The following is a 21,863-nucleotide window of genomic DNA, read 5'->3' as shown; positions in this document are numbered from 1 at the left end:
ACTCTCCTCCTCAGTCAGTCCAGACTGAGCAGGGCTGCTACCTTGTATATCCTGCTTCCAGCTAGAGCATGCCCAGCAGGGGCAAGGGGGCATGGCCTCTTCAGCCCACTGTGTGGACAATTCCAGGTGGGCCAGTGTGGGCTAGTTATACCCCGTCACACAGCTACATATTATATTTCTTAATGTTTTTAATCCTTTACTTGTAAATAAATGTTTTATATAGGGCTGTCAAGTGACTAAAAAAATTAATCGCGATTAATTGCACTCTTAAACAATAATAGAATACCATTTATTTAAATATTTTTGGATGTTTTATACATTTTCAAATCTATTGATTTCAGTTACCACACAGGATACAAAGTGTACAGTGCTCACTTTATATTTATTTTATTAAAAATATTTTCACAGTAAAAAACAAAAGAAATAATATTTTTCAGTTCATCTAATACAAGTACTGTAGTGCAATCTCTTTATCATGAAAGTTGAACTTACAAATGTAGAATTATGTACAAAAAAAAATGCATTCAAAAATAAAACAATGTAAAACTTTAGAGCTTACAAGTCAACTCAGTCCTACGTCAGCCAATCGCTCAGACAAATAAGTTTGGTTACAATTTGCAGGAGATAATGTTGCCCGCTTCTTGTTTACAATGTCACCTGAAAGTGAGAACAGCAGTTCTCATGGCACTGTTGTAGCCAGTGTCACAAGATATTTACATGCCAGATGCGCTAATGATTCATATGTCCCTTCATCTTCAACCACCATTCCAGAGGACGTACTCCATGCTGATGACGGGTTTTGCTCTATAACGATGCAAAGCAGAGCAGACCGATGTATGTTCATTTTCATCATCTGAATCAGATGCCACCAGCAATTTGATTTTTTTTTTTTTTTTTTTTTTTGGTGGTTCGGGTTCTGTAGTTTCCTCATCAGAGTGTTGCTCTTTTAAGACTTCTGAAAGCATGCTCCACACCCTATCCCTTTCAGATTTTGGAAGGCACTTCAAATTCTTAAACCTTGGGTTGAGTGCTATAGCTATTTTTAGAAATCTCACATTGGTACCTTCTTTGCATTTTGTCAAATCTGCTGTGAAAGTGTTGTTAAAATGAACAACATGTGCTGGGTCATCATCCGAGACCATGAAATATATGCAGAATACGGGTAAAACAGAGCAGGAGACATACAATTCTCCCCCAAGGAGTTTAGTCACAAATTTAATTAATGCACTATTTTTTTAACGAGCATCATCAGCATGGAAGCATGTCCTCTGGAATGGTGGCCGAAGCATGAAGGGGCATACGAATGTTTAGCATATCTGGCACGTAAATACCTTGCAAAGCCGGCTACAAAAGTGACATGCGAACGCCTGTTCTCACTCTCAGGTGACACTGTAAATAAGAAGCAGGCAGCAGTATCTCCCGGAATGTAAACAAGCTTGTTTGTCTTAGTGAGTGGCTGAACAAGAAGTAGGACTGAGTGAACTTGTAGGCGCTAAAATTTTACATTGTTTTGTTTTTGAGTGCCGTTATGTAACAAAAAAAAATCTACATTTGTAAGTTACTCTTTCACAATAAAGAGATTTCACTATGGTACTTATATGATATGAATTGAAAAATACTGTTTATTTTGTTTATCATTTTTACAGTGCAAATATTTGTAATAAAAATATAAAGTGAGCACTGTACACTTTGTATTCTGTATTGTAATAGAAATCAATATATTTGAAAATGTAGAAAAACATCCAAAAATATTTAAATAAATTTCAATTGGTATTCTATTGTTTAACAGAGTGATTAATTTTTTGAGTTAATCGTGTGAGTTAACTGCGACTAATCGACAGCCCTACTTTTATAGTTTTCTATACAGTGCCTTGCCTGATGGAATCCTGGTCTATAATTGGGGCCAGTAGGCACAAATGTAATTCAAATTATATATATAAAAAACCAATATGCTAAAGCTATGTAATTGGTACTCTGCGTTTAAAAGGACACTTTAATTTAAATTAAATCCCAATTTTAGCTCTTGCATATGAAAGGATTTTACCTGAAATGTAATATTAAGGTATATGCCTTCATGAATGAGTGAGAATTTTCATTATATAAATACTACTCTGCAGTGTTGGAATTAAATCTCATCAGCTTTTTTTTGTTCCATCAGAACCAGAATGTGACATACTAAATCCAAATGAAACTTACTATTTTGATTTTATCATCTAAATAATGAGTAAGGTGCACACATTAAATAGAAGAAATGGTAGAATACTTAACTAGATTAAAACTGAAAACATTTAAATACTAATAATTATAATGGATAAAGGACACTTTTTTGTTCTTAAATTACTTGCCATATTTTTGTCCTTTTAAAAAGTCATTTTTTAAAATGCTTCGGTGTTCTTGGATAGTTGATAGAGAATTTGAAAGTTTTATATTTTAGTAATGAAGATTTTTTTTAAAAAAATCATGTATATGATTCATTTTGCTTGGTCAAGTTTTAAATGCAGTTATATTCATGAATATTGATTTAATACACTTTCGTATTTTATCCTCTAAAAGAAATGGAAAATCAGCTTATTTGGGGGAAGTTGAATTTCGAATACCTGGTGCACTAAACTTTCTTTAACAAGACCTTAACATTTTGAAATGAACAATTGTGCAATGTCCTAGACTAGACTCGAGTAAACTAAATTGGCAATAATGACCTAGTTAAATCTTCCGTAATTAAACCTGCGTTTATCAAAAGATTGATCAAAGTGTATATATCTTAATAACGCAAATTAACTTCTCAAAAGTGGTTTTGACAACCCTGGAGACTGAAAGTTATTAAATCACAGAACAGATACAGCACAGGCAATGACAGTACATGCTTATCCTTTTCTGGAGGGCCATATTTAGAGTAGTAGCTAGGCTCCATGCCCATTTAGTCCTCTACCTGATGACAAGGTGCCAATTGTGTTGGAGGGGTATGACTTGAAAATAGGCCTGAGACCACCAATTCATTTTAAGTAGGCTAATAAACATTGACATATAAGGAAAAATTCAAACATCAGTGCTTTATGTCCCCAAATTTAGGCTTCGTGTGGATACAAAGAAATTCTGAATACTTTTCTAAATAAAAATGCCTTTGTGTGTTTTGAAAGTCCACATACTGTATCATTGTGCCACTGTGCACGAGACTAGAAATTGTGAGGCTAAACCAGAGACATAGGAGTGTAAATGCACTGTCATAGTTTGAGTGAAACAGAAAAGTAAATACCACAAATATTAATATGCAAATTATATTTTGAAAATGTTTTAGTTGTATTTGCTGGTACTTGGGTGAAAAGATTTCCAAAACCTTTTTTTAGAATTTTTTTAACCAGATTGCACCTTGCTTTCTCCGCAAGGTTCTAAACTTTTGATGCACTTGGTTTCTAGGTATTGAAAATGAAATTTCAGTATGTGAGGCTACAGATGTCTCTTGTGAAGTTTTTAATGAAAACAAGAATAAGCCCAGTGGGGAATCAAAGAAAACTGGGAGAATCAAAAAGGTCAGTCTACATAGACACAATGTCAAGACCATTTTTTATATGTAATATATGATTTTAACACCTTTAAAAGATAAAACTTTCCTCAGTACGCTATGCAAAATGATCTATTGAATTTTCTGTCATTTTTTTTGTTTACATTTTGGGTGAATATTGAATAGGAAGGCCTAGACAGGCCTACTCTAGTGAGGCTTAACTATATATGAACTACATCATATGATTGTCAGTGTATTTAGAATATGACTTGAAAACATGCCTTAAGCTTCTCTTTATCAGAGAACTACTAATTGTGATATTTTTAGCAATGTATTGTGAAGAAGCATCCATTTAAACAAAGTGGGGTTCACTTCTATGTGCTGTATAGTACTAAACAATTTATGGTTCAAGCAGGACTTGAATGTAAAACTTTGAAGATGAAGCATTACTATAGAACTACTCTCACTTAATCCTTCTGGTTTTTCACTTTTTAAAAACCTTCTTCTTGGTAAATGTAAAATTGATTAGCAGCAAATATAACTGGTAAAAGTAAATTTACATACTATGTACCACCTGGCAGAATGAAGATAAAGATGGCTGAAGTTTCTTGCGGACAAAATCACCCAGAGAGGATGCAGAGAGATGAAGTATAAACCAGCTAAAGTAGGGTAGAAAGCTAGCTCATGTGTTTCAATGGATGTCTGTCTAAAGAATTTCAAAGAGATCTGCTGGTCAAAAGACCTATTTTCCTTCTACATTGAAATATTAAGTAGGTGCAATTATTGGAGAGCTTCCAAATTAAATGCCACTCTTGGGAGCAGGTTGCTGGACTAGGTGGACCAATGGTTCCTGCCTTTATGCTACTTGATTCTTTTAACTGTTCACAGACAGATTCTCTTTAAAAAGAAAGAGAACAGATTTGCTGAAATCACGGCTGTTGCTATATTTGGAGATTTCAGGTCCACTATTTTGAAGAATTTAGTCAGAACCATCTCATGGTTTGCCACAAAAATTTGACTCTGTATTGCACCCCCAGAAAATATCACCATTCAACCTTTGTTAGGGCTACTTACAATAGCAATGATTGAGATTCTGTATCAGATTTGTAGAAAGCAACAAAGAGTCTTGTGGCACCTTATAGACTAACAGATGTATTGGAGCATAAGCTTTCGTGGGTGAATACCCACTTCGTCAGACGCATGAATTCTTTGTCACTGATTTTTATCTCATTGCTCTTATCTGTTTTGGGATCCTTGTTTATCTTAACTTTTTGTTTGTTTAGTATTAAGCATTTTACATAATTCAATATACAAGCAGTATTAGCAGAATCCAATCTTATCACAATACTAATTTACAAGGCTCTTTCAAAAGTTCATAAATTGCTGTTGCTTCCTGTCTAATTGAACCCAAGAGTGGTTCTGCAGAATTCCAGTTGTATAAGGCTGTGTTTGATCCTGCTACTGTAGTTACAGATACTCATTTTGAAATGTGCTCAAATTATTATTTAGTCTGTAAAAAACAGTCTGGGAAACAGTATAAACTACAGTTAATTTTCCTTCAAAAGTTGGTTTAGAATCAGGACTCCCATAAGAAGTATTTTGAATGATAATTGATTTTAATACTTTTTCACAAGTGAAAAGGTTGTCACTATATTAACTGGGATTCAAGAATTGTGTTTCCAGCCCTCGCTCCTTCTCCATTAGTGTTGAACATCAATGATATCTGTACTGTCTAGGTGAGAGGTAGATCTCTGCAAAGTGCAGTATCTGTTGCTCCTTCCCAGCCAGAACTCGAGAAGCCTGGGAGCTTCACCTATGAAAGCACCTAATGGAGAAGGCTATGAGGCCCCTTTCTGATCCGGGCCAGGGAGACCTCCCTGTACGTCAGCCTCAACTGACCAACAGTGCCCCCCAAGTATGTGCCAACATCTAAGCCCCAAGACTCTTCTAGAGCTCCCCATGAGACTAGAGGGCACTCTCATGGGCATAAGGACAGATCCTCTTTGAGGACTGTCCATAAGAAACATGCTTCCTCCCCAAGCCACTTCAGGTCGAGTGAGACATCACATTCTGAACTTAAGGAACTGACTCCAGTGAAGACTCCCAGATTAGAGGGTAAAGCACATAAAAAGAAAGATCAGTCAGTCACCTTGGTACAAAAGCAAGAGGATAGGTGTTGGCCCATTCAGTTTGAGTGCTGGTCTGGACCCATCATCGGTAGTGCTTTGATCATCTAAAGACGGTCTGGCTGCCACAGATGCACCACGTCCTTCAGACTTGACTGCTGCAACTCCTATACTCCTGGAGGAAGACTACCCCAATAAATCTTAAAATTCTGTGCACAATATTTTAAAATTCTGCATATTTTATTTGTCAGAATAACAATATAATCATACCAGTTTCCGTTATTTTGCTAATTTTATTTCAAGATACCTGTCAGCAAATATGTCTGTAACAATGCAGACAACAAAAAAGATTCAGGAAATGTTTTTTGACAAATAGATTCCTTACTAGGTATATTAATACAGAACTTTGAGTAATTAATGTAAACAGAAATATATTTCCTGCACCCCTCAGAAGCAGAGCAAAATCTTGGGGGGATCAGGGGTAACAGAGGAGCTGAGGCAGAGGGAAGTAATTGCTGGAAAAAAGCCTGGGAGTGATCTTGCAGGGTTGTTGGGTGTGGGTAGGAGAAGTACAGAACAGTTATTTTTTTGGGGGGGAGGTATTGTTAGGGAGTTGGGGAGCCTTCCCCATGCAGATCCTGGGGAACTACAGATGATCAGCCTCACTTCAGTCCCCGGCAAAATCATGGAGCAGGTACTCAAGGAATCCATTTTGAAGCACTTGGAGGAGAGGAAGGTGATCAGGAACAGTCAACATGGATTCACCAATGGCAAGCCATGCCTGACCAACCTGATTGCCTTCTATGATGAGATAACTGGCTCTGTGGATATTGGGAAAGTGGTGGACGTGATATATCTTGACATTAGCAAAGCTTTTGATATGGTCTCCCACAGTATTCTTGCCAGCAAGTTAAAAAAGTATGGACTGGATGAATGGACTATAAGATGGATAGAAAGCTGGCTAGACTGTCGGGGTCAACGGGTAGTGATCAACTGCTCGATGTCTAGTTGGCAACCGGTATCAAGTGGAGTGCCCCAAGGGTCGATCCTGGGGCTGGTTTTGTTCAACATCTTTGTTAATGATCTGGATGATGGGATGAATTGCACCCTCAGCAAAGTTCGTAGATGACACTAAGCTGGGGGTGAGAGGTAGATACATTGGAGGATAGGGATAGGGTCCAGAGTGACCTAGACAAATTGGAGGATTGGGCCAAAAGAAATCTGATGAGGTTCAACAAGGACAAGTGCAGAATGGGAGAGAGCAGATGCCCACTGCAAAGGAGGGGGATAATGCTCCAGCCCCTCCCCCAGTGGTACAATTGTTGCCAGACGAGGCAGTTGTGGGGCGTGGGCAGGCCAGCTCACCTGATGACTTCAAGGAGCACCAATCCCTACTGCAAAGGATGGCCTTGAATTTGGGCTTGGAGGTGGAGGAAATGACAGAGCAATTGGACAACCTATTCAATGTGCTTCCAGCGACAACCCCCTCGCAGGTCGCATATCCTGTGCATGAAAGGGTTCTAAAGATAGCCAAGGCCCTCTGGCAAAAACCCCATCCTCTATCCCGCCAACTTCCAAGTGGGCTGAAAAGAAATATTTCGTGCCTGCTAAAGGGTTTGAATACTTGTATACCTACCCGCCCCTGGGATCGCTGGTCGTTTCTGCGGCTAATAAAAGGGACAGGCAAGGGCAGGCGAGTTCCACTCCCAAAAAGAAAGATGGCAAGAGGCTGGACCTTTTCGGAAGGAAAGTTTATTTAACAGCCTTGAGTTTCGAGTGTCTAACCATCAAGCCCCATTGGGCAGATACAATTTTATTTTGTGGGACTCCCTAAAGAAGTTTAAAGGCTCCCTGCCCGAGGACCTGGGCCAGGAGTTTGCCACCATTTTGGAGGAGGGTACCGCTGTGGCGAGGAGCTCCCTCTGGATGGCCTGGGATGCGGCCGAGTTGGCAGTCAGGGTTGTTACCTCAGCCGTGGTGATGGGGCGGAGTTCCTGGCTTCAATCCGCGGGTCTGTCCCAGGAGATGCAGTCCTCCATCCAGGACCTCCCCTTTGACGGGAGTGGACTCTTCTCGGAGCAAATGGCTGCGAGGCTGCATGGACTCAATGACACTCAAGATACCCTCTGCTCGCTAGGCTTGCATATGCCGCAGTCAACGAGGAGACAGTTCAGGCCACCCCCATGATCTAGGCCTTGGCTTCTCTGGCAGGGCTCCTCTAAGAAAAGAGATAAAGACATGGTGTTCAGCTGTCACCGTTGCCCCTCTGTCTTCCGTTCACCCATCCAGCCGGGCTTCTCAAAACACCAAGGGGGCCAGAAGCACTCGTTTTGAGGGTACGCTCAAGGATGGTGCCCAGTCAAGCCTCAGGATCCACCACCCTAGTCATTCCTCAACCACATGCGTCCCTTCCGGTCGGCTTGGTCGCGAGTAACCTCTGACTGCTGGGTGCTCGGCATAATATCTCTGGACGACACCCTGCAATTTTCGGCCTTCCCTCCCTCCCCTGTCCCTCTTCAGGGACCCTTCCCACGAGCAACTCCTCGTTCAAGAAGTGGAAAACCCCCTATGACTGGGAGCCGTGGAGGAGGTCCCCCGGGACATGAGGGGAAAAGAGTTCTACTCCCACTATTTCTTAATTCGGAAATGAAAGAGGCCTAAGACCCATTTTTGACCTGCGACACCTCAACAAGTATCTCAAAAAGTTGAAGTTTCGCATAGTCTCCCTGGCCTGCATCAATCCCTCCCTGGATCTGGGAGACTGGTACATCACCCTTGACTTGAAGGACGCATACTTTCATATCTCCATCTTCCAAGGGCCCAGACTGTTCCTCCATTTTGTGGTGGGCCAGTGCCATTTCCAATTCACGGTGCTACGCTTTGGATTCTTGTTGGCCCCGCGAGTGTTCACAAAATGTATGGCGCCGGTGGTCGCTTACCTGACGCGTCAAGGGGTCCAGGTTTATCTGTACCTTGACGACTGGCTCATCAAGGGCAGATCTTGGGATCGGGTTTGAAGGAGCCTCGATCTGCTATGTTCCACCTGCCACGATCTGGGCCTGTTAATAAACAAAAAGAAATCAACCCTGATACCGGTACAACGGATAGAGTTTATAGGAATGGTCCTCGTCACCATGTGGGCCAGAGCCTTTCTCCCAGAGGCCTGTTTCCAAGCCATGTCAGACCTGATCTTGCATGTGAGAACCCACCTGTTCACCACCTCCCACATGTGCCTCAGGTTGTTAGGCCTGTACTTACGTGGTCCGTCATGCCCGGCTCCACCTCAGACCACTCCAAGCGTGGTTAGCATCGGTCTACATCCCCAACAGGCACGATCTGGACTGGATGGTCAGGGTGCCGGGTCACATACAGTTGTCTCTGGAATGGGTGGCTGGACCCTGGATCAGTGTTGAAGGGTCCCTTTGCTGCCCTGTCCCTGTCGCTGATCCTGGTCTCCAATGCCTCGGACCTTGGCTGGGGAGCCCACCAGGGCAATCTCAGCATGCAAGGCTGTTGGTCTTGAGACGATTGCTTGGCCTGCCAGGCTTTCCTGCCTTACCTGAAAGGTAAGGTGGTGCAGATTCTGATGGACAAGGCCACAATGTTTTACATCAACGAGCAAGGCAGAGTCCGGTCATCAGTCTGTCGTCAAGAAGTTCTCCGTCTGGGATTTGTGTGTGCAGTATGCCCTTCATCTCATGGCTGCACACTTCCCCAGAGCCAGGAATGTGGTGGCCGATCGCCTCAGCACGACCTCAGAGACCAGGTCTCGCCACGAATGATCTCTCCATCCGGAGGTGGTCAGTGTGATCTTCCGAAGGTGAGGGACTCCCTGGGTGGACTTGTTCTGGCAGAACAGAACAGAATGTGCCGAATCTTCTCGATTCGGGGGATCGACAGGGGCTCCCTATCAGATGCCTTTTTGCTCCCATGGTTGTGGGCTCTAATGTACGCCTTCCCACCGGTGCCATTAATCCACAGGTTCCTTGTGAAGATCATACAGGACAAGGCAAAGGTTATCCTAACAGCCCCAGTTTGGCCTCGTCAACGCTGGTTCGGCACACTGCTGGACCTCTTGGTGGCCGCCCCGCTGCGACTGCCGCTCTAGCTGGATCTACTGTTTCAGAACCATGGCACTCCTTTGCACCCAAATTTGGCAGTGCTGCACCTGATGGCTTGGCTGCTGCGTGGCTAAAAGCACGAGAGCAGCCCCAATCCTGGACCCCTGCCTCTGCAGGGCTGGGTGGCGGCCCTGGACCCTGTGGGGCTGTGTGGTGGCCTCGGACTCTGAGGGGCTGGCTTAGCCAGCAGTCCCGATCCCAGACCCCCACCGCGCTGGGCAGCATGGACCCCGCTGCGCCAGGCAGCCGGGAACCCGGACCCCACTGTGCAGCCCGGCGGCCTTTAGCACACAGTTGGGTTGCAGCTGTGTGCTAATTGGGCCGCATGCAGCTCGTGGGCCACGGGTTGAGAACCGCTGGACTAGATGATCTCAGTGGATCCTTCTGGCCTTATCTGTGAATCTATAAATTTCAGAAATACTATAGGTATAATCTATAGTGGGGGTTCTCAACCTTTTTCTTTTTGAGGCCCCCCCAACATGCTATTAAAAACTCCACGGCCCACCTGTGCCACAATAGCTGGTTTTCTGCATATAAAAGCCAGGGTCAGTGTTAAGGGGTAGCAAACAGGGCAATTGTTTGGGGCCCCATGCCAGAGGGGCCCCTGCGAAACTACATTACTCAGGCTTCGGCTGCAGCCCCAGGCGGTGGGGCTCAGGGCCCAGGACTTCAGCCCTATGCGGTGGGCTTTCAGCTTTCTGCCCTGGGCCCCAGCGAGTCTAATGCTGGGCCTGCTTGTTGGCTCCCCTCAAACTTGCTCATGGCCCCCGAGGGGGCCTCAGAGCCCTGGTTGAGAACCACTGGTCTATAGAGTATCCCATTTCCAGCAAAATTCCTGTATACAGTCATCTTACTACTGTTTACCACTTTAAGATGTTAATACACTTATCAACTTGTTTGCTTTTTTACCACCTATCCCAGGGTGTCTTACGACTTCTACAGAGGGGGCAAATTCCTTACTTTATCTCCTGGACCATAAATATAAACTTACAGGCTACATTAGTATCCTTAATTTACAGTAGAACTCACAGTGATATCAGTGGAGGCTTGCACAAAGATCAGTGGTAAAATGTAGCCTCTATGGTAAACAACTGAAAGTTTAGTTACTGTTGTTGGGTACCTAATTGTTATTTTGAGGTTGTAATTAGCATGCCAGAAAACCAAAGCAATTCAGTGGGCTGCAGCTGCTTTGGTGATGAGTCAGTGTAAAACTGAACCTGTTCCCCTTTTGGCATGAAAACTACCAAGAGGAAAAGCAACTGCTGATGAGATCCTCCCATTTGGGATATTTAACTTTTGAATATCCTTTGCAAGCTGATATCTGGCATAATTCTGTATGTCGGAAATAGTCTAGTTTACGGAACAACATGCTAAATTATATCCATACAGCTCTTGAAGATTGTTGTAAATCACTCTGAACAAGAGATTTCCTTTTTCCATTTCATTAGCAATTGACATAATTTTTGTATTAGTAATATAACACTTTTATTAAGTGAATTAATTTGTATTTGTATGTCTTTATTCATTCAAATTAACCACTTCTTTATGGATGCATACTGTAAGTTGAAGAGAATCTGTTAATATTTATTTTACTTATTTTGTAAATTACACTTATTTAAATAGTTGGGCCTCTTTCCATTACAGAAAACATAAAAGGTGCTTGATGCTGCAGGTTCATTAGCTTTGAAATGAGTGGCAGTTTTGCCTTAATGCAAACTGCAACATTTGACTGATAGCTTTTTAACATGAGGTGTGCTGCCATTGTTGGGGATGGGTGAAGAAATATTAATATTCATGGGGGTGCAAACTCCAACAGAGGGAGAAACTGACTTTTAAAGCTGAAGCTGTTTACACACACAAACTGTGGCTTTAAATAACTGAATTGACAGTTATGTCAGCTTTTAAATTCCATTTTTTATATTTATAAAGCACATTCCTATAGTAGTGGTGGTGGTGTATTAACTCAAAACCAACAAACTATCAAGTCAAACAAGCCAGTTGGACAGATTCAGCTGTCAAGGGACCAGGGCCAGCTCCAGGCACCAGCTTACCAAGCAGGTGCTTGGGGCGGCCACTTCGGAGAGGGGCAGCACGTCCAGCTGTTCGGCGGCAATTCAGCGGACGGTCCCTCACTCCTGCTCGGAGCGAAGGACCTCCCGCCAAATTGCCACCGCAGATCGCGATCGTGGCTTTTTTGTTTGTTTGTTTGGCTGCTCCGGCCAAAACCCTGGAGCCGGCCCTGCAAGGGACCAGGAAACTAAAAGCCCTATATTTAAACAATTAAACTAATGGTTGCAGGTGGGTTTTTTCTGTATGGCTCCAGTCATAGTTGTGCTAACTTTTTAATTGAAATTGTTGCTGTAGGAGCATAAAACTGCTGTGACGGATTCGGTCACAGAGACTGCCTTGGGACTGTCACCTGACGTGCTAGAATTACCTCTGAGCCCATTTTCCCTGCCTGCTTGGGACTTCTGGAACCCTGTCTTGTTGAGCCAGACACACTAGCCTGCTGCAACACAGACCCAGGTCTGGTCCACGCCCCCAAAGCTGCAGACTTTAACCAAAAACTGCTCAGCAGGTTACCTGCCTCCAGCACCCAGACACCGAGTTCCCAATGGGATCCAAACCCCAAATAAATCCGTTTTATTCTGTTTAAAGCTTATACAGGGTAAACACATAAATTGTCCTCCCTCTATAACACTGATAGGGAGATATGCACAGCTGTTTGCTCCCCCAGGTATTAATCACTTACTCTGGGTTCATTAATAAACAAAAGTGATTTTATTAAGTATAAAAAGTAGGATTTAAGTAGTTTCAAGTAATAACAGACAGAACAAAGTAAGTTACCAAGATTTTCTTCTTCCCACTCCAAATTTCCCTGGCTTTTATGAGGATGTAGAGCCTCTGCCGCTACTCCAGTCTCTTGGGTACTGTGATTGGAATTTATGGTGCTGATCTACCTTTCCATCTTTTTATGGAGGGAGGGATGCTACTCTGCCCTCACTCTTCTTTGTTTGTGGGTCGGCTGTCCAAAGGAATAACTCCAGCGCCTGTATTTTCTGTGTATTGTGAAACTGCAGAACTTGCCATGGAATTCTTCCGTTGCTGCAGAATTGTGTTCCAGGATTTGTTTTCATTTTAAAAGAACAGTTGTTTTTAGTCGTCGTTGTTGCAAAGGGAACACGGAAAGTCTGAGCAGACTGTAAACCATTGCAGTGATGCCACCCACAGTGTGAAGAGAGTCTGAAATAATAGCTCTTTGGCACTTCCTGTTATCTCAATAACTGGCCATGGAGTTTCATTCTTCCAAGGTGCAACAGAATCAATATTTTTGCAGTGAAATTTGCCATTTTGTTGCAGCCAGCACCTGACATATAGTTTTGTCTCCCTGTCCTGTCAGCACCTGTCTGTCACGTCCTCTGCTCTCCAGTGTCCCATGAGGAGTTAATTGAATTACAGTGCATATACCTTTAACTGCTGCATGGAGCAAGGAAGAGGAGTCAAGAAGCTAAGTCTGGTAGTCAGTTTGCAGGCAGGGGATAGAAAAAAACAGAAGTGTAGGCTGGCAAGCTGGGCAATATTAGAGGTCCAGCAAGTAGAGCAGGGTTGTCTGGAGAGTATAGCAACAATAATTCCTTAATTTTAAAAATCACTGAGAATAACTGATGAATGTTGTCAGTGGGTGTTATCAACTGTGAGACAGTCATACATTTATGTGTGGGAAGGTGAAGAATTGGAAATGAAAGACATTTCATGGTGATAAAATAAATGCCCTGGATTTTGATGTCATTGTGCTCTGAAATACAGGACCCTGATCATAGTTTTCCTAAGCTACAACAGAGTGAAATTGACCTGATTCTTGGCTGTTTCATTGTGATCCACATAATTCTGTGTTATGGACCTGGTCATTGAAGTACTTGATTTCTAAAATACAACAGTGAACACTGAAAGTATGTGCCTTAGTTCAGAGCCACTGGCAGAGGCTTGGGAGCTGGTAAGTGCCCCAGAGGTTGGTCCTGGGGCTAGTTTTGTTCAACATCTTTATTAATGATCTGGATGATGGGATGAATTGCACCTTCAGCAAGTTCACAGATGATACTAAGCTGGGGGGAAAGGTAGATATGCTGGAGGGTAGGGATGGGGTTCAGAGTGACCTAGACAAATTGGAGGATTGGGCCAAAAAAAATCTGATGAGGTTCAACAAGGACAAGTGCAGAGTTCTGCACTTAGGAAGGAAGAATCCCATGCACCACTACAGGCTGGGGACCAACTGGTTAAGCAACAGTCCTGCAGAAAAGGACCTGGAGATTACAGTGGACAAGAAGCTGGATATGAGTCAGCAGCGTGCCCTTGTTGCCAAGAAGGCCAACGGCATACTGTATTAGTAGGAGCATTGCCAGCAGATCAAGGGAAGTGATTATTCCCCTCTATTTGGCACTGGTGAGGTCACACCTGGAGTATTGCATCCAGTTTTGGTCCCCCCACTACAGAGGGGATGTGGACAAATTGAAGAGAGTCCAGCTGAGGGCAGCAAAAATGATTAGGGGGCTGGGGCACATGGCTTACGAAGAGAGGCTGAGGGAACTGGGGTTATTTAGTCTGCGGAAGAGAAGAGTGAGGGGGGATTTGATAGTAGCCTTCAACTACCTGAAGGGGGGTTCCAAAGAGGATGGAGCTAGGTTGTTCAGTGGTGGTAGATGACAGAACAAGAAGCAACAGTCTCAAGTTGCAGTGGGGGAGGTCTAGGTTGGATATTAGGAAACACTATTTCACTAGGAGGGTGGTGAAGCACTGTAATGAGTTACCTAGGGAGGTGGTGGAATCTCCATTCTTAGAGGTTTTTAAGGCCCGGCTTGACAAAGCCCTGGCTGGGATGATTTAGTTGATGTTGATCCTGCTTTGAGCAGGGGATTGGACTAGATGACTTCCTGAGGTCTCTTCCAGCCCTAATATTATTCTATGATTCTAAGACAAACACATGATCTAGAGGAGATGGGGTAGGGCATCCCTAAACAAATGGAATATTGTTCTTGCATGCTGTTTTGCTTTTAAATGGACTTGACAAATCCAAACTAGTTATCTAGTCTGTGATCGCCACTAGGAATGATTTCCTGGCCAAACCCTTGGCACGGAGGTGGGCAAACTACGACCCGCGGGACCCTCCTGCCTGGCCCTTGAGCTCCTGGCGCGGGAGGCTAGCCCTCGGACCCTCCCCTACTCTTCCCCCTCCCCCGCAGCCTCAGCTCACTGCGCCACCGGTGCAATGCTCTCGGTGGCAGGGCTGCAAGTTTCTGGGGCAACGCAGCTGCAGAGCCCAGTCTGACCCGGTGCTCTGTGCTGCGCGGTATGTGGCTGGCTCCAGCCAGGCAGTGCGGCTATAGCGTCGCCAGCCACCAGTGCTCCAGGCAGGGAGCAGGGTGGGTTGGATAGAGGGCAGGGGAGTTCGGGGTGATGGTCAGAGGGCGGGGAGGTGGATAGGGGTTGGGGCGGTCAGAGGCGGGGAACAGGGTTTGAATGGGGGCAGGGGTCCCGGGAGGGCAGTCAGGAATGAGAGAAGAGGTTGGATGGGGTAGCTGGGGGCAGTCAGGGGTGGGGGTTCTGAGGGCTGTCAGGAGACAGGGAGTGGGGGGAGGGTGGATGGGGCAGGGCAGGGGGGGGGCCATCAGGGAACAGGGAGGGTTGGACGGGGCAGGAGTCCGGGGGAGTGCCATCAGGAAGTGAGAAGCAGGGGGGGTCGGATAGGGGGCAGGGCCGGGCCGGGCCACACCTGGCTGTTTGGGGAGGCACAACCTCCCCTAACCGGCCCGCCCTACAATTTCCGAAACCTGACGTGGCCCTCAGGCCAAAAAGTTTGCCCTCCCTGCCTCTCTGGTCACTCAGTAACAGACTTAAAGGTGGCAATTTTGCAACGGAAAACCTTCAAAAACAGACTCCAACGAGAAACTGCTGAACTTGAATTAATATGCAAACTAGCTACCATTAACTTTGGCTTGAATAGAGACTGGGAGTGGCTGGGTCATTACACAAATTAAATCTATTTCCCCATGTTAAGTATCCTCACACCTTTTTGTCAACTGTCTGAAATGGGCCATCTTGATTATCACTAGAAAAGTTTTTTTTCTCCTGCTGATAATAGCTCATCTTAATTAATTAGCCTCTTAGAGTTGGTATGGCAACTTCTACCTTTTCATGTTCTCTGTATGTATATATATCATCTTACTGTATGTTCCATTCAATGCATCTGATGAAGTGGGCTGTAGCCCACAAAAGCTTATGCTCCAATAAATTTGTTAGTCTCTAAGGTGCCACAAGTACTCCTGTTCCTTTTGCAAATATGGAAAGTTCAGTTCTTTTATCTGGCTTTCTCATCTGGTTTAGTAGATGAAAAGCACTTGTGGTCCTATTTCCTTCATCACTGAAATAATTCCACTCTAGGTTGTGGCTTTCTCCAGATTTAGCGATACAGCCAGTAGGGGAATATTTGGACAAAGTAGTGCATATTAAATAGGTGGCATATGTTGCTTGGACAAATTCTACTTGGCCTGTGAGGATGAGATGCCTAACTTCCTCAGACCTTACATCCAGAACTTAGCCAGGAACAAATGTAAAATATTATTGTTCCAAGGAAATTTTTATCATGGATGCATTTTATTTAGCAGTCAGAGAACAAATTTGGAGGTTGGGTGTGTCTCTTTGCAGTATAGGTCAGTTAACATACAGGAAATATCACATTGTTTTTAAGTACTGGCAGGATTTATAAATGCTGTTTCCTTTGAGAGGTATTGAAATACATGTTTTATATTTCATGTGACTTGGAAAAAATATGCTTGTTGGCAGACTCTAAAATGAAATATTTAATGCAACTGTATTTATGAGAAAGACTTAAAGAAAAAGCAGAAATCATGTAAAGGTCCTATAGGTGTCTAATTTATACCACAGCATGTATTCCAGACTTTGTGTCATTTGGGAAAAATGTGTTCTGTTTTAGAATACAAATGTGAAGATCTTTAGGAATCAGAGATGAATGATAAATAAAAAGGGTCGGTTTGCCTAATGCCACCTTTTCCAGTGTTTTATTAGCAATAATTCTGGTATAAATGTGCATTAGAAACTCAGTGATGCTCCCCAGATGTTTTTTTTTTACCATTTAGAAAAGAAACTGCTAATTTAAAACATGTTTTACGATAAAAGCACAATGTAAAATAAACCAGACACAAATAGTGTAGATAGTGTATATAAAGGGGCGAAAGGGAGTAAAAGCAATTAATTTGAAAAATGTAGAACTAAAAATTAAACATAGTTTGGCTCAGTTTTCTACTGACAACCATCTTAAAACACATTGGTTGTCCTATTGAAGCAATAGGACAAGTCTGCTTAATAGATGACCCCTAGCTTGCAGAAATGTGCACTTTTGAATGAAGAGGGAATAACTGTTCATTGGGAGTGAAATTCACCCCAGTTCATAGTTTGCATATGGACTTCTGTGTTCCTTAAACCTCATGGTAGACATTTTAAAAGAGAAGCTACTAACAGAGCATTCACACAGGCTGGTCGCTGTACTCATTTTGTGTGCCCCAGAGGCTCTCTGATGGCCTCACAAGGCTGACTTTAAAGGGAGTGGTGTCAGGACAGGCTGATCCACAACTCTGGATCCAGCAGTATTTACACCCTGAATATGTGTCACTGGAGGCTGCAGCCAATATCTCAGTTTATAGGCTTGAGAAGCAGCTGCATGAGGGCTGTACTTCAACTCTGTGTATTGACCTTCAGTTAGGCAGCTTTTGTGGTACATTTGGGATAACATATCCTTGAATGCAAGTTCAGCAAAGTTGGGAGTCTGACTGTTAATACTGGTGTATTCCAAAGTATTGAGTTTGTGCTGAGGCAACCCACAGTAATATAAATACATAGGATGAGATTTGCCACCCAGGCGGAGGGAATAGGGTGGGGAACTGTAGTCTTTTAAAGCTATCTTTGTGGTCTCCCAGCTCTGGGGGCTGGAGAGGCCTCAGTGTAACTTAGACAGCCCCTAAGTTACAGCAGTCTCTCTGGGCTGTGCTATGTGCCACAGTGCTGCCTGGGATCTCTGCAGCATGTCCTGCTGGGGCCCTACCCCCAATAAGCCTCTGTCGCCCCCACCCCTGCCCTGATACACCCACTATGGCTACCTTTTGCAGTGCCTGTGCTGGGGCAATCCTTTCATAGCTAGATATGGGGCTTTTTAGGACTTCTTTACATGGCTCCAGCCTTTGCCCTGGGTGTAAAGTGGCCAAAGTGGATCTGACTCCTAGTGTTTTACAGATACACAGTCTAACTATTAACAGTGCCAGTATTTTTGCTATCCACCATAGTCTCCTAATGGCTTCCGTGACACTGCCCATAGGAATATGCCCCATGCTTGTAGTAAACAAGACCATATCACCTGGATCCAGGTTGATATGGGCTTTATTGGAAGGATGTATTTGAGTGCCTAATATGAAAATGAAAAGTCCAGAAGTTGGATTTATTTTTTTAGGAAATTGTATTAAGCTGATGAAGATTCCAAGAGCTATTGACACTAACAGCTTATGTGAATTTGGCAAAAATAAAGTGGAAAATCTTTTGGCTAAGAAAAGAATGAAATTTCATTATCTTAGATATGTAAATAAAAATCTTCCTTCCAGTCATTAAGATAGCAATAAGTACAGACATAATCAGCAGGTGCTACCATTAGCAAGTTAAGTGTTTGGTAAGATGCAGTGTATGTTTCTAGTTAAGGTGCAGCAGGATTGAGTTCATAGTTTTTCACACTGGCTAATCTTCAGATACAGCTCCTGTTTATCACCACCATTTCAGCACACCACCTCACTTTTTGCACTGTTTTTCTCTTTTTTTGTTGTTTACTTTGTTATTCCTCTATACTTGACTGTTTAATTTCTTTTGTATTCTATAATTGTTTACTTTTGAACTATTATCAAATGCCTGTGTAACTTACAGCAGTGTTTCCTAAATCTCAGGTATAATATTTTTTTTGTCCTGATTTTGTATATGTGTAGAATCATAGAAGCATAAAGTCAGAAGGGATGCAAGGGTCAGTTTAGTATAATCTCTTGCCAAGATGCAGGTTTTGTTGTATCTAAACCATCCAAGATGGATGGCTATCCAGCCTCTTTTTGAAAACCTGCAATGAAAGAGCTTCCATGACTTCCCTAGGGTAGTCTGTTCTATTGTCCTACTGTTCTTACAGTTAGGATTTTTTTTTCTGAGATTTAATTTAAATCTCCTATACTATAGTTTGAACTCATTGCCTCTTGTTCTGTGCTCTGTGGCAAGAGAACAACTTTTCTTCATCTTTTTAATGACAGCCTTTTGAGTATTTGAAGACCACTATCATGTCCTCCCTTAATCTCCTCTTTCCAAACTAAACTTACCCAGTTCCTTCAACCTTTGCTCATATGGCTTGCATCCATCCCATCTTTGTTGCTTGCCTCTGGATCTTTTCTAGTTTCTCTAAATTGGTGACCGAAATTGGACACAGAACTCTAGCTGAAGCCTAACCAGGGCCAAGTAGAGCGGCGCTATCACCTCCCGTGACTTGCATGCTATGGCTCTGTTAATGCAACCCAAAATTGTGTTTGCTTTTTTTGCAACAGCATCACATTGTTGACTCATGCTGAGGTTGTGATCCTCTACAACTCCCATATCCTTCTCAGCAGGTATCCCCCATTCTGTATTTGTGCATTTGGTTTTTCTTCCCTAAGTGTAGCACCTTACATTTGTCTTTGTTGAAGTTCATTTAGTCATCTGTAGGCCAGTTCTCCAATTTATCAAGATCCCTTTGAATTTTAGCTCTATCCTCCAAAGTGTTTGCAGCCCCCCCCCCCCCCCAGCTTTGTGTCATCTGCAAATTTGATCAGTATGCTCTCTATTCATACATCCAGATAATTAATAAAGATGTTAAATAAGACCAAATCCAGAACTGATCCCTGTGGAACCCCACTTGAGACCTCCTTCCAAATTGCCATCATTTACTCCTGAAGGGATTCTGTGCCAAAAAATTAAAAATTCTGTGCACAATATTTTAAAATTCAGCAAAACTCTGCAAGCTTTATTTGTCAATAAATAAATGCAGAGGCTCCAGCATGGCAGCGGGTAGCACAGTCCACTGGCTGTACGAAGGTGGGAGATCACCCTGCAGCCTCCCCACACCCCACTCCGGGGACACAGACTTAGTGGTGAGGCTGCACTCAACCCTGACACAGCACAAGGCCTAGGCCTGTCCCAGAAACACCCTGGGGCCCTGCCCCTCTACACCAGGTGTGGGGCAGGCAGGCTCAACCAGGCAGGATCCAAGTGTGGAAGGGGCTCAGCGTGGGGGGATCCAAGTGTAGGATGAGAGGATTCTGTGTGGGACAATCTGGGTGCAGGCAGTTCAGGGGGGGGTCTAGGTGTGGGGGGATCTGGATGCACAGAGGCTTGTTGTGGGGGTTCCAGGTGCAGGGGCAATGGGGCTTGCAGGTGACAGTGGTTGGGGCTCAGCAGAGGGGTCTGGGTGCTGGGAGAGTGGGGCTTGGTGGGGTGGTGGTCTAGGTGCAGCTAGTTGGGGGTCTGGCTTGGAGGTCTGCATGTGGGGGCTCAGGGCGGTGCAGGGGCTGAGGCTCATCAGGGTGGGGGTTTGAGTGCAGGGAGCTCGGGGGGGGTCTGGGTGCAGGGGTTGGGATCTGAAGGCAGGAAGTCTGGGTGCAGGGGGGCTCCAGATGCAGGGGTTGAGGTTCAGTGGGGTGGGGTTCAGGTATGGCGGGCTAGGGGAGTTCTGGGTGTATAGGGTGAGGCTTGGTGAGGGTATCTGGATATGGGAGGTCCAGATGCACGGGGGTTGGGCGGATGGGGGAGCAGCTCCCTGCACAGTGACCTCTCCCCCTGTGGCTGAGGAGCGATAGGGGCAGGAAGCAGGGGAGGATGCTGAGCTTCCTGCAGCTGGGGAAGGTTTCTGGAGGTGGGTCTGACACAGCCCCAGACACTCCTTGCAGGGGAAGAGGAAGTCCCATCTTCTCCTGCCTCCAGCCCAGCCGGGACTAGCAGCTGATCCCGGCTCAGGGTAGGAGCCACTGGCTGGGGTGTTCCCAGCCCCAGGGTGATTTTCATCTCTGCCAGCTGCTCAAGGTGCCTGAAACAATGTAACTGCGCTGCTAGGGAGTGGTGCGTGACTGCTCTTGCAGCTTCCCTTTGCATCCCTGTCAGTGGCACAGAATTCCCCCAGGAGTAATCATTCCATTAACAGTGACTCTTTGTTTGAGGTTGTGTAACCAATTATGTATCCACTCAATGGTAGTTCCATCGAGCCCACATTTCTCCAGCTTGTATATCAGAATGTCATGTAGGACTGTGTCAAAAGCCTTGCTTAAATCCAGGTATATTATGCCCACCACATTTTTCCTATCCACCAAACCAGTTACCTTGTCAAAGAAGGAAATTAAGCTAGTTTTGCATGATTTGTTCTTAGTAAATCCATGCTGGCTGCTAGTGATCACCCCTTCATCCTCCAGTTATTCACAAATTGAATGTACAGATATATACATTTCTAAAAATTCTATTTCTGTGTTACTGTATTTATTTCCCAAAAGCTGAACTGTGGTTAGTCTCTCTTCTTCTGAATTTCCTTTAAGTTTTTATTGTCTATTTCAAACTCTGAAAAATGTCTTTTTAATGGCTTTTCTGTGTCCTCGTCCCATTTCTTTTCAAAATAATGTACTAATTAACGAAGGATAGGAACAAAGCATTTAAGCAAAGGGAAAAATGTGAGTGTATTTACAACATTGATAGTTATAACTCACTGTATAATCTGAAGCCAAATTATTTATTTAAAGCCCATTCATATCAAAGAATGAATACGCATTCTTGCTGCAAAGTAAAAGCCATTAGTCTAGTAAAATAATTCCAAGGAACTCTCCTCTTCTTATATTACTTGACTATGCAATGGAGAATAATTCTGTACTGGTAGGGGAGTTTATACTGTGGGTCTGTTCTTTCTCTAATTGTGATTCATTAATAAGTAAGATGCAGTGAGGCGTTCAGCCACCTCTTGAGCCTGTGCTACAAGCTTTAAGCTGATTTATAGTATCTTAGGCATTCTCAACT

At 43.8% G+C, this 21,863-nt stretch overlaps 1 protein-coding gene across 1 annotated transcript in view; it reads left to right on the top strand.

The window, feature by feature from the left end:
* Positions 1-21,863, top strand: part of MCPH1 (microcephalin 1) — a 226,286-nt gene that overhangs the window by 38,046 nt on the left and 166,377 nt on the right. Inside the window, exon 9 of the mRNA XM_024223031.1 lies at positions 3,415-3,527. Within this exon, the coding sequence (XP_024078799.1) occupies positions 3,415-3,527 (113 nt within the window). The remainder of the gene's footprint in view (positions 1-3,414; positions 3,528-21,863) is intronic.

This window comes from Terrapene carolina, unplaced genomic scaffold (assembly GCF_002925995.2).
Source record: "Terrapene carolina triunguis isolate 2854851 unplaced genomic scaffold, T_m_triunguis-2.0 Scaffold42, whole genome shotgun sequence".
Classification (NCBI taxonomy): domain Eukaryota; kingdom Metazoa; phylum Chordata; order Testudines; family Emydidae; genus Terrapene; species Terrapene triunguis.
The sequence above is the reverse complement of the archived record's forward strand: the minus strand, read 5'-3'. Positions and strand labels throughout refer to the sequence as shown.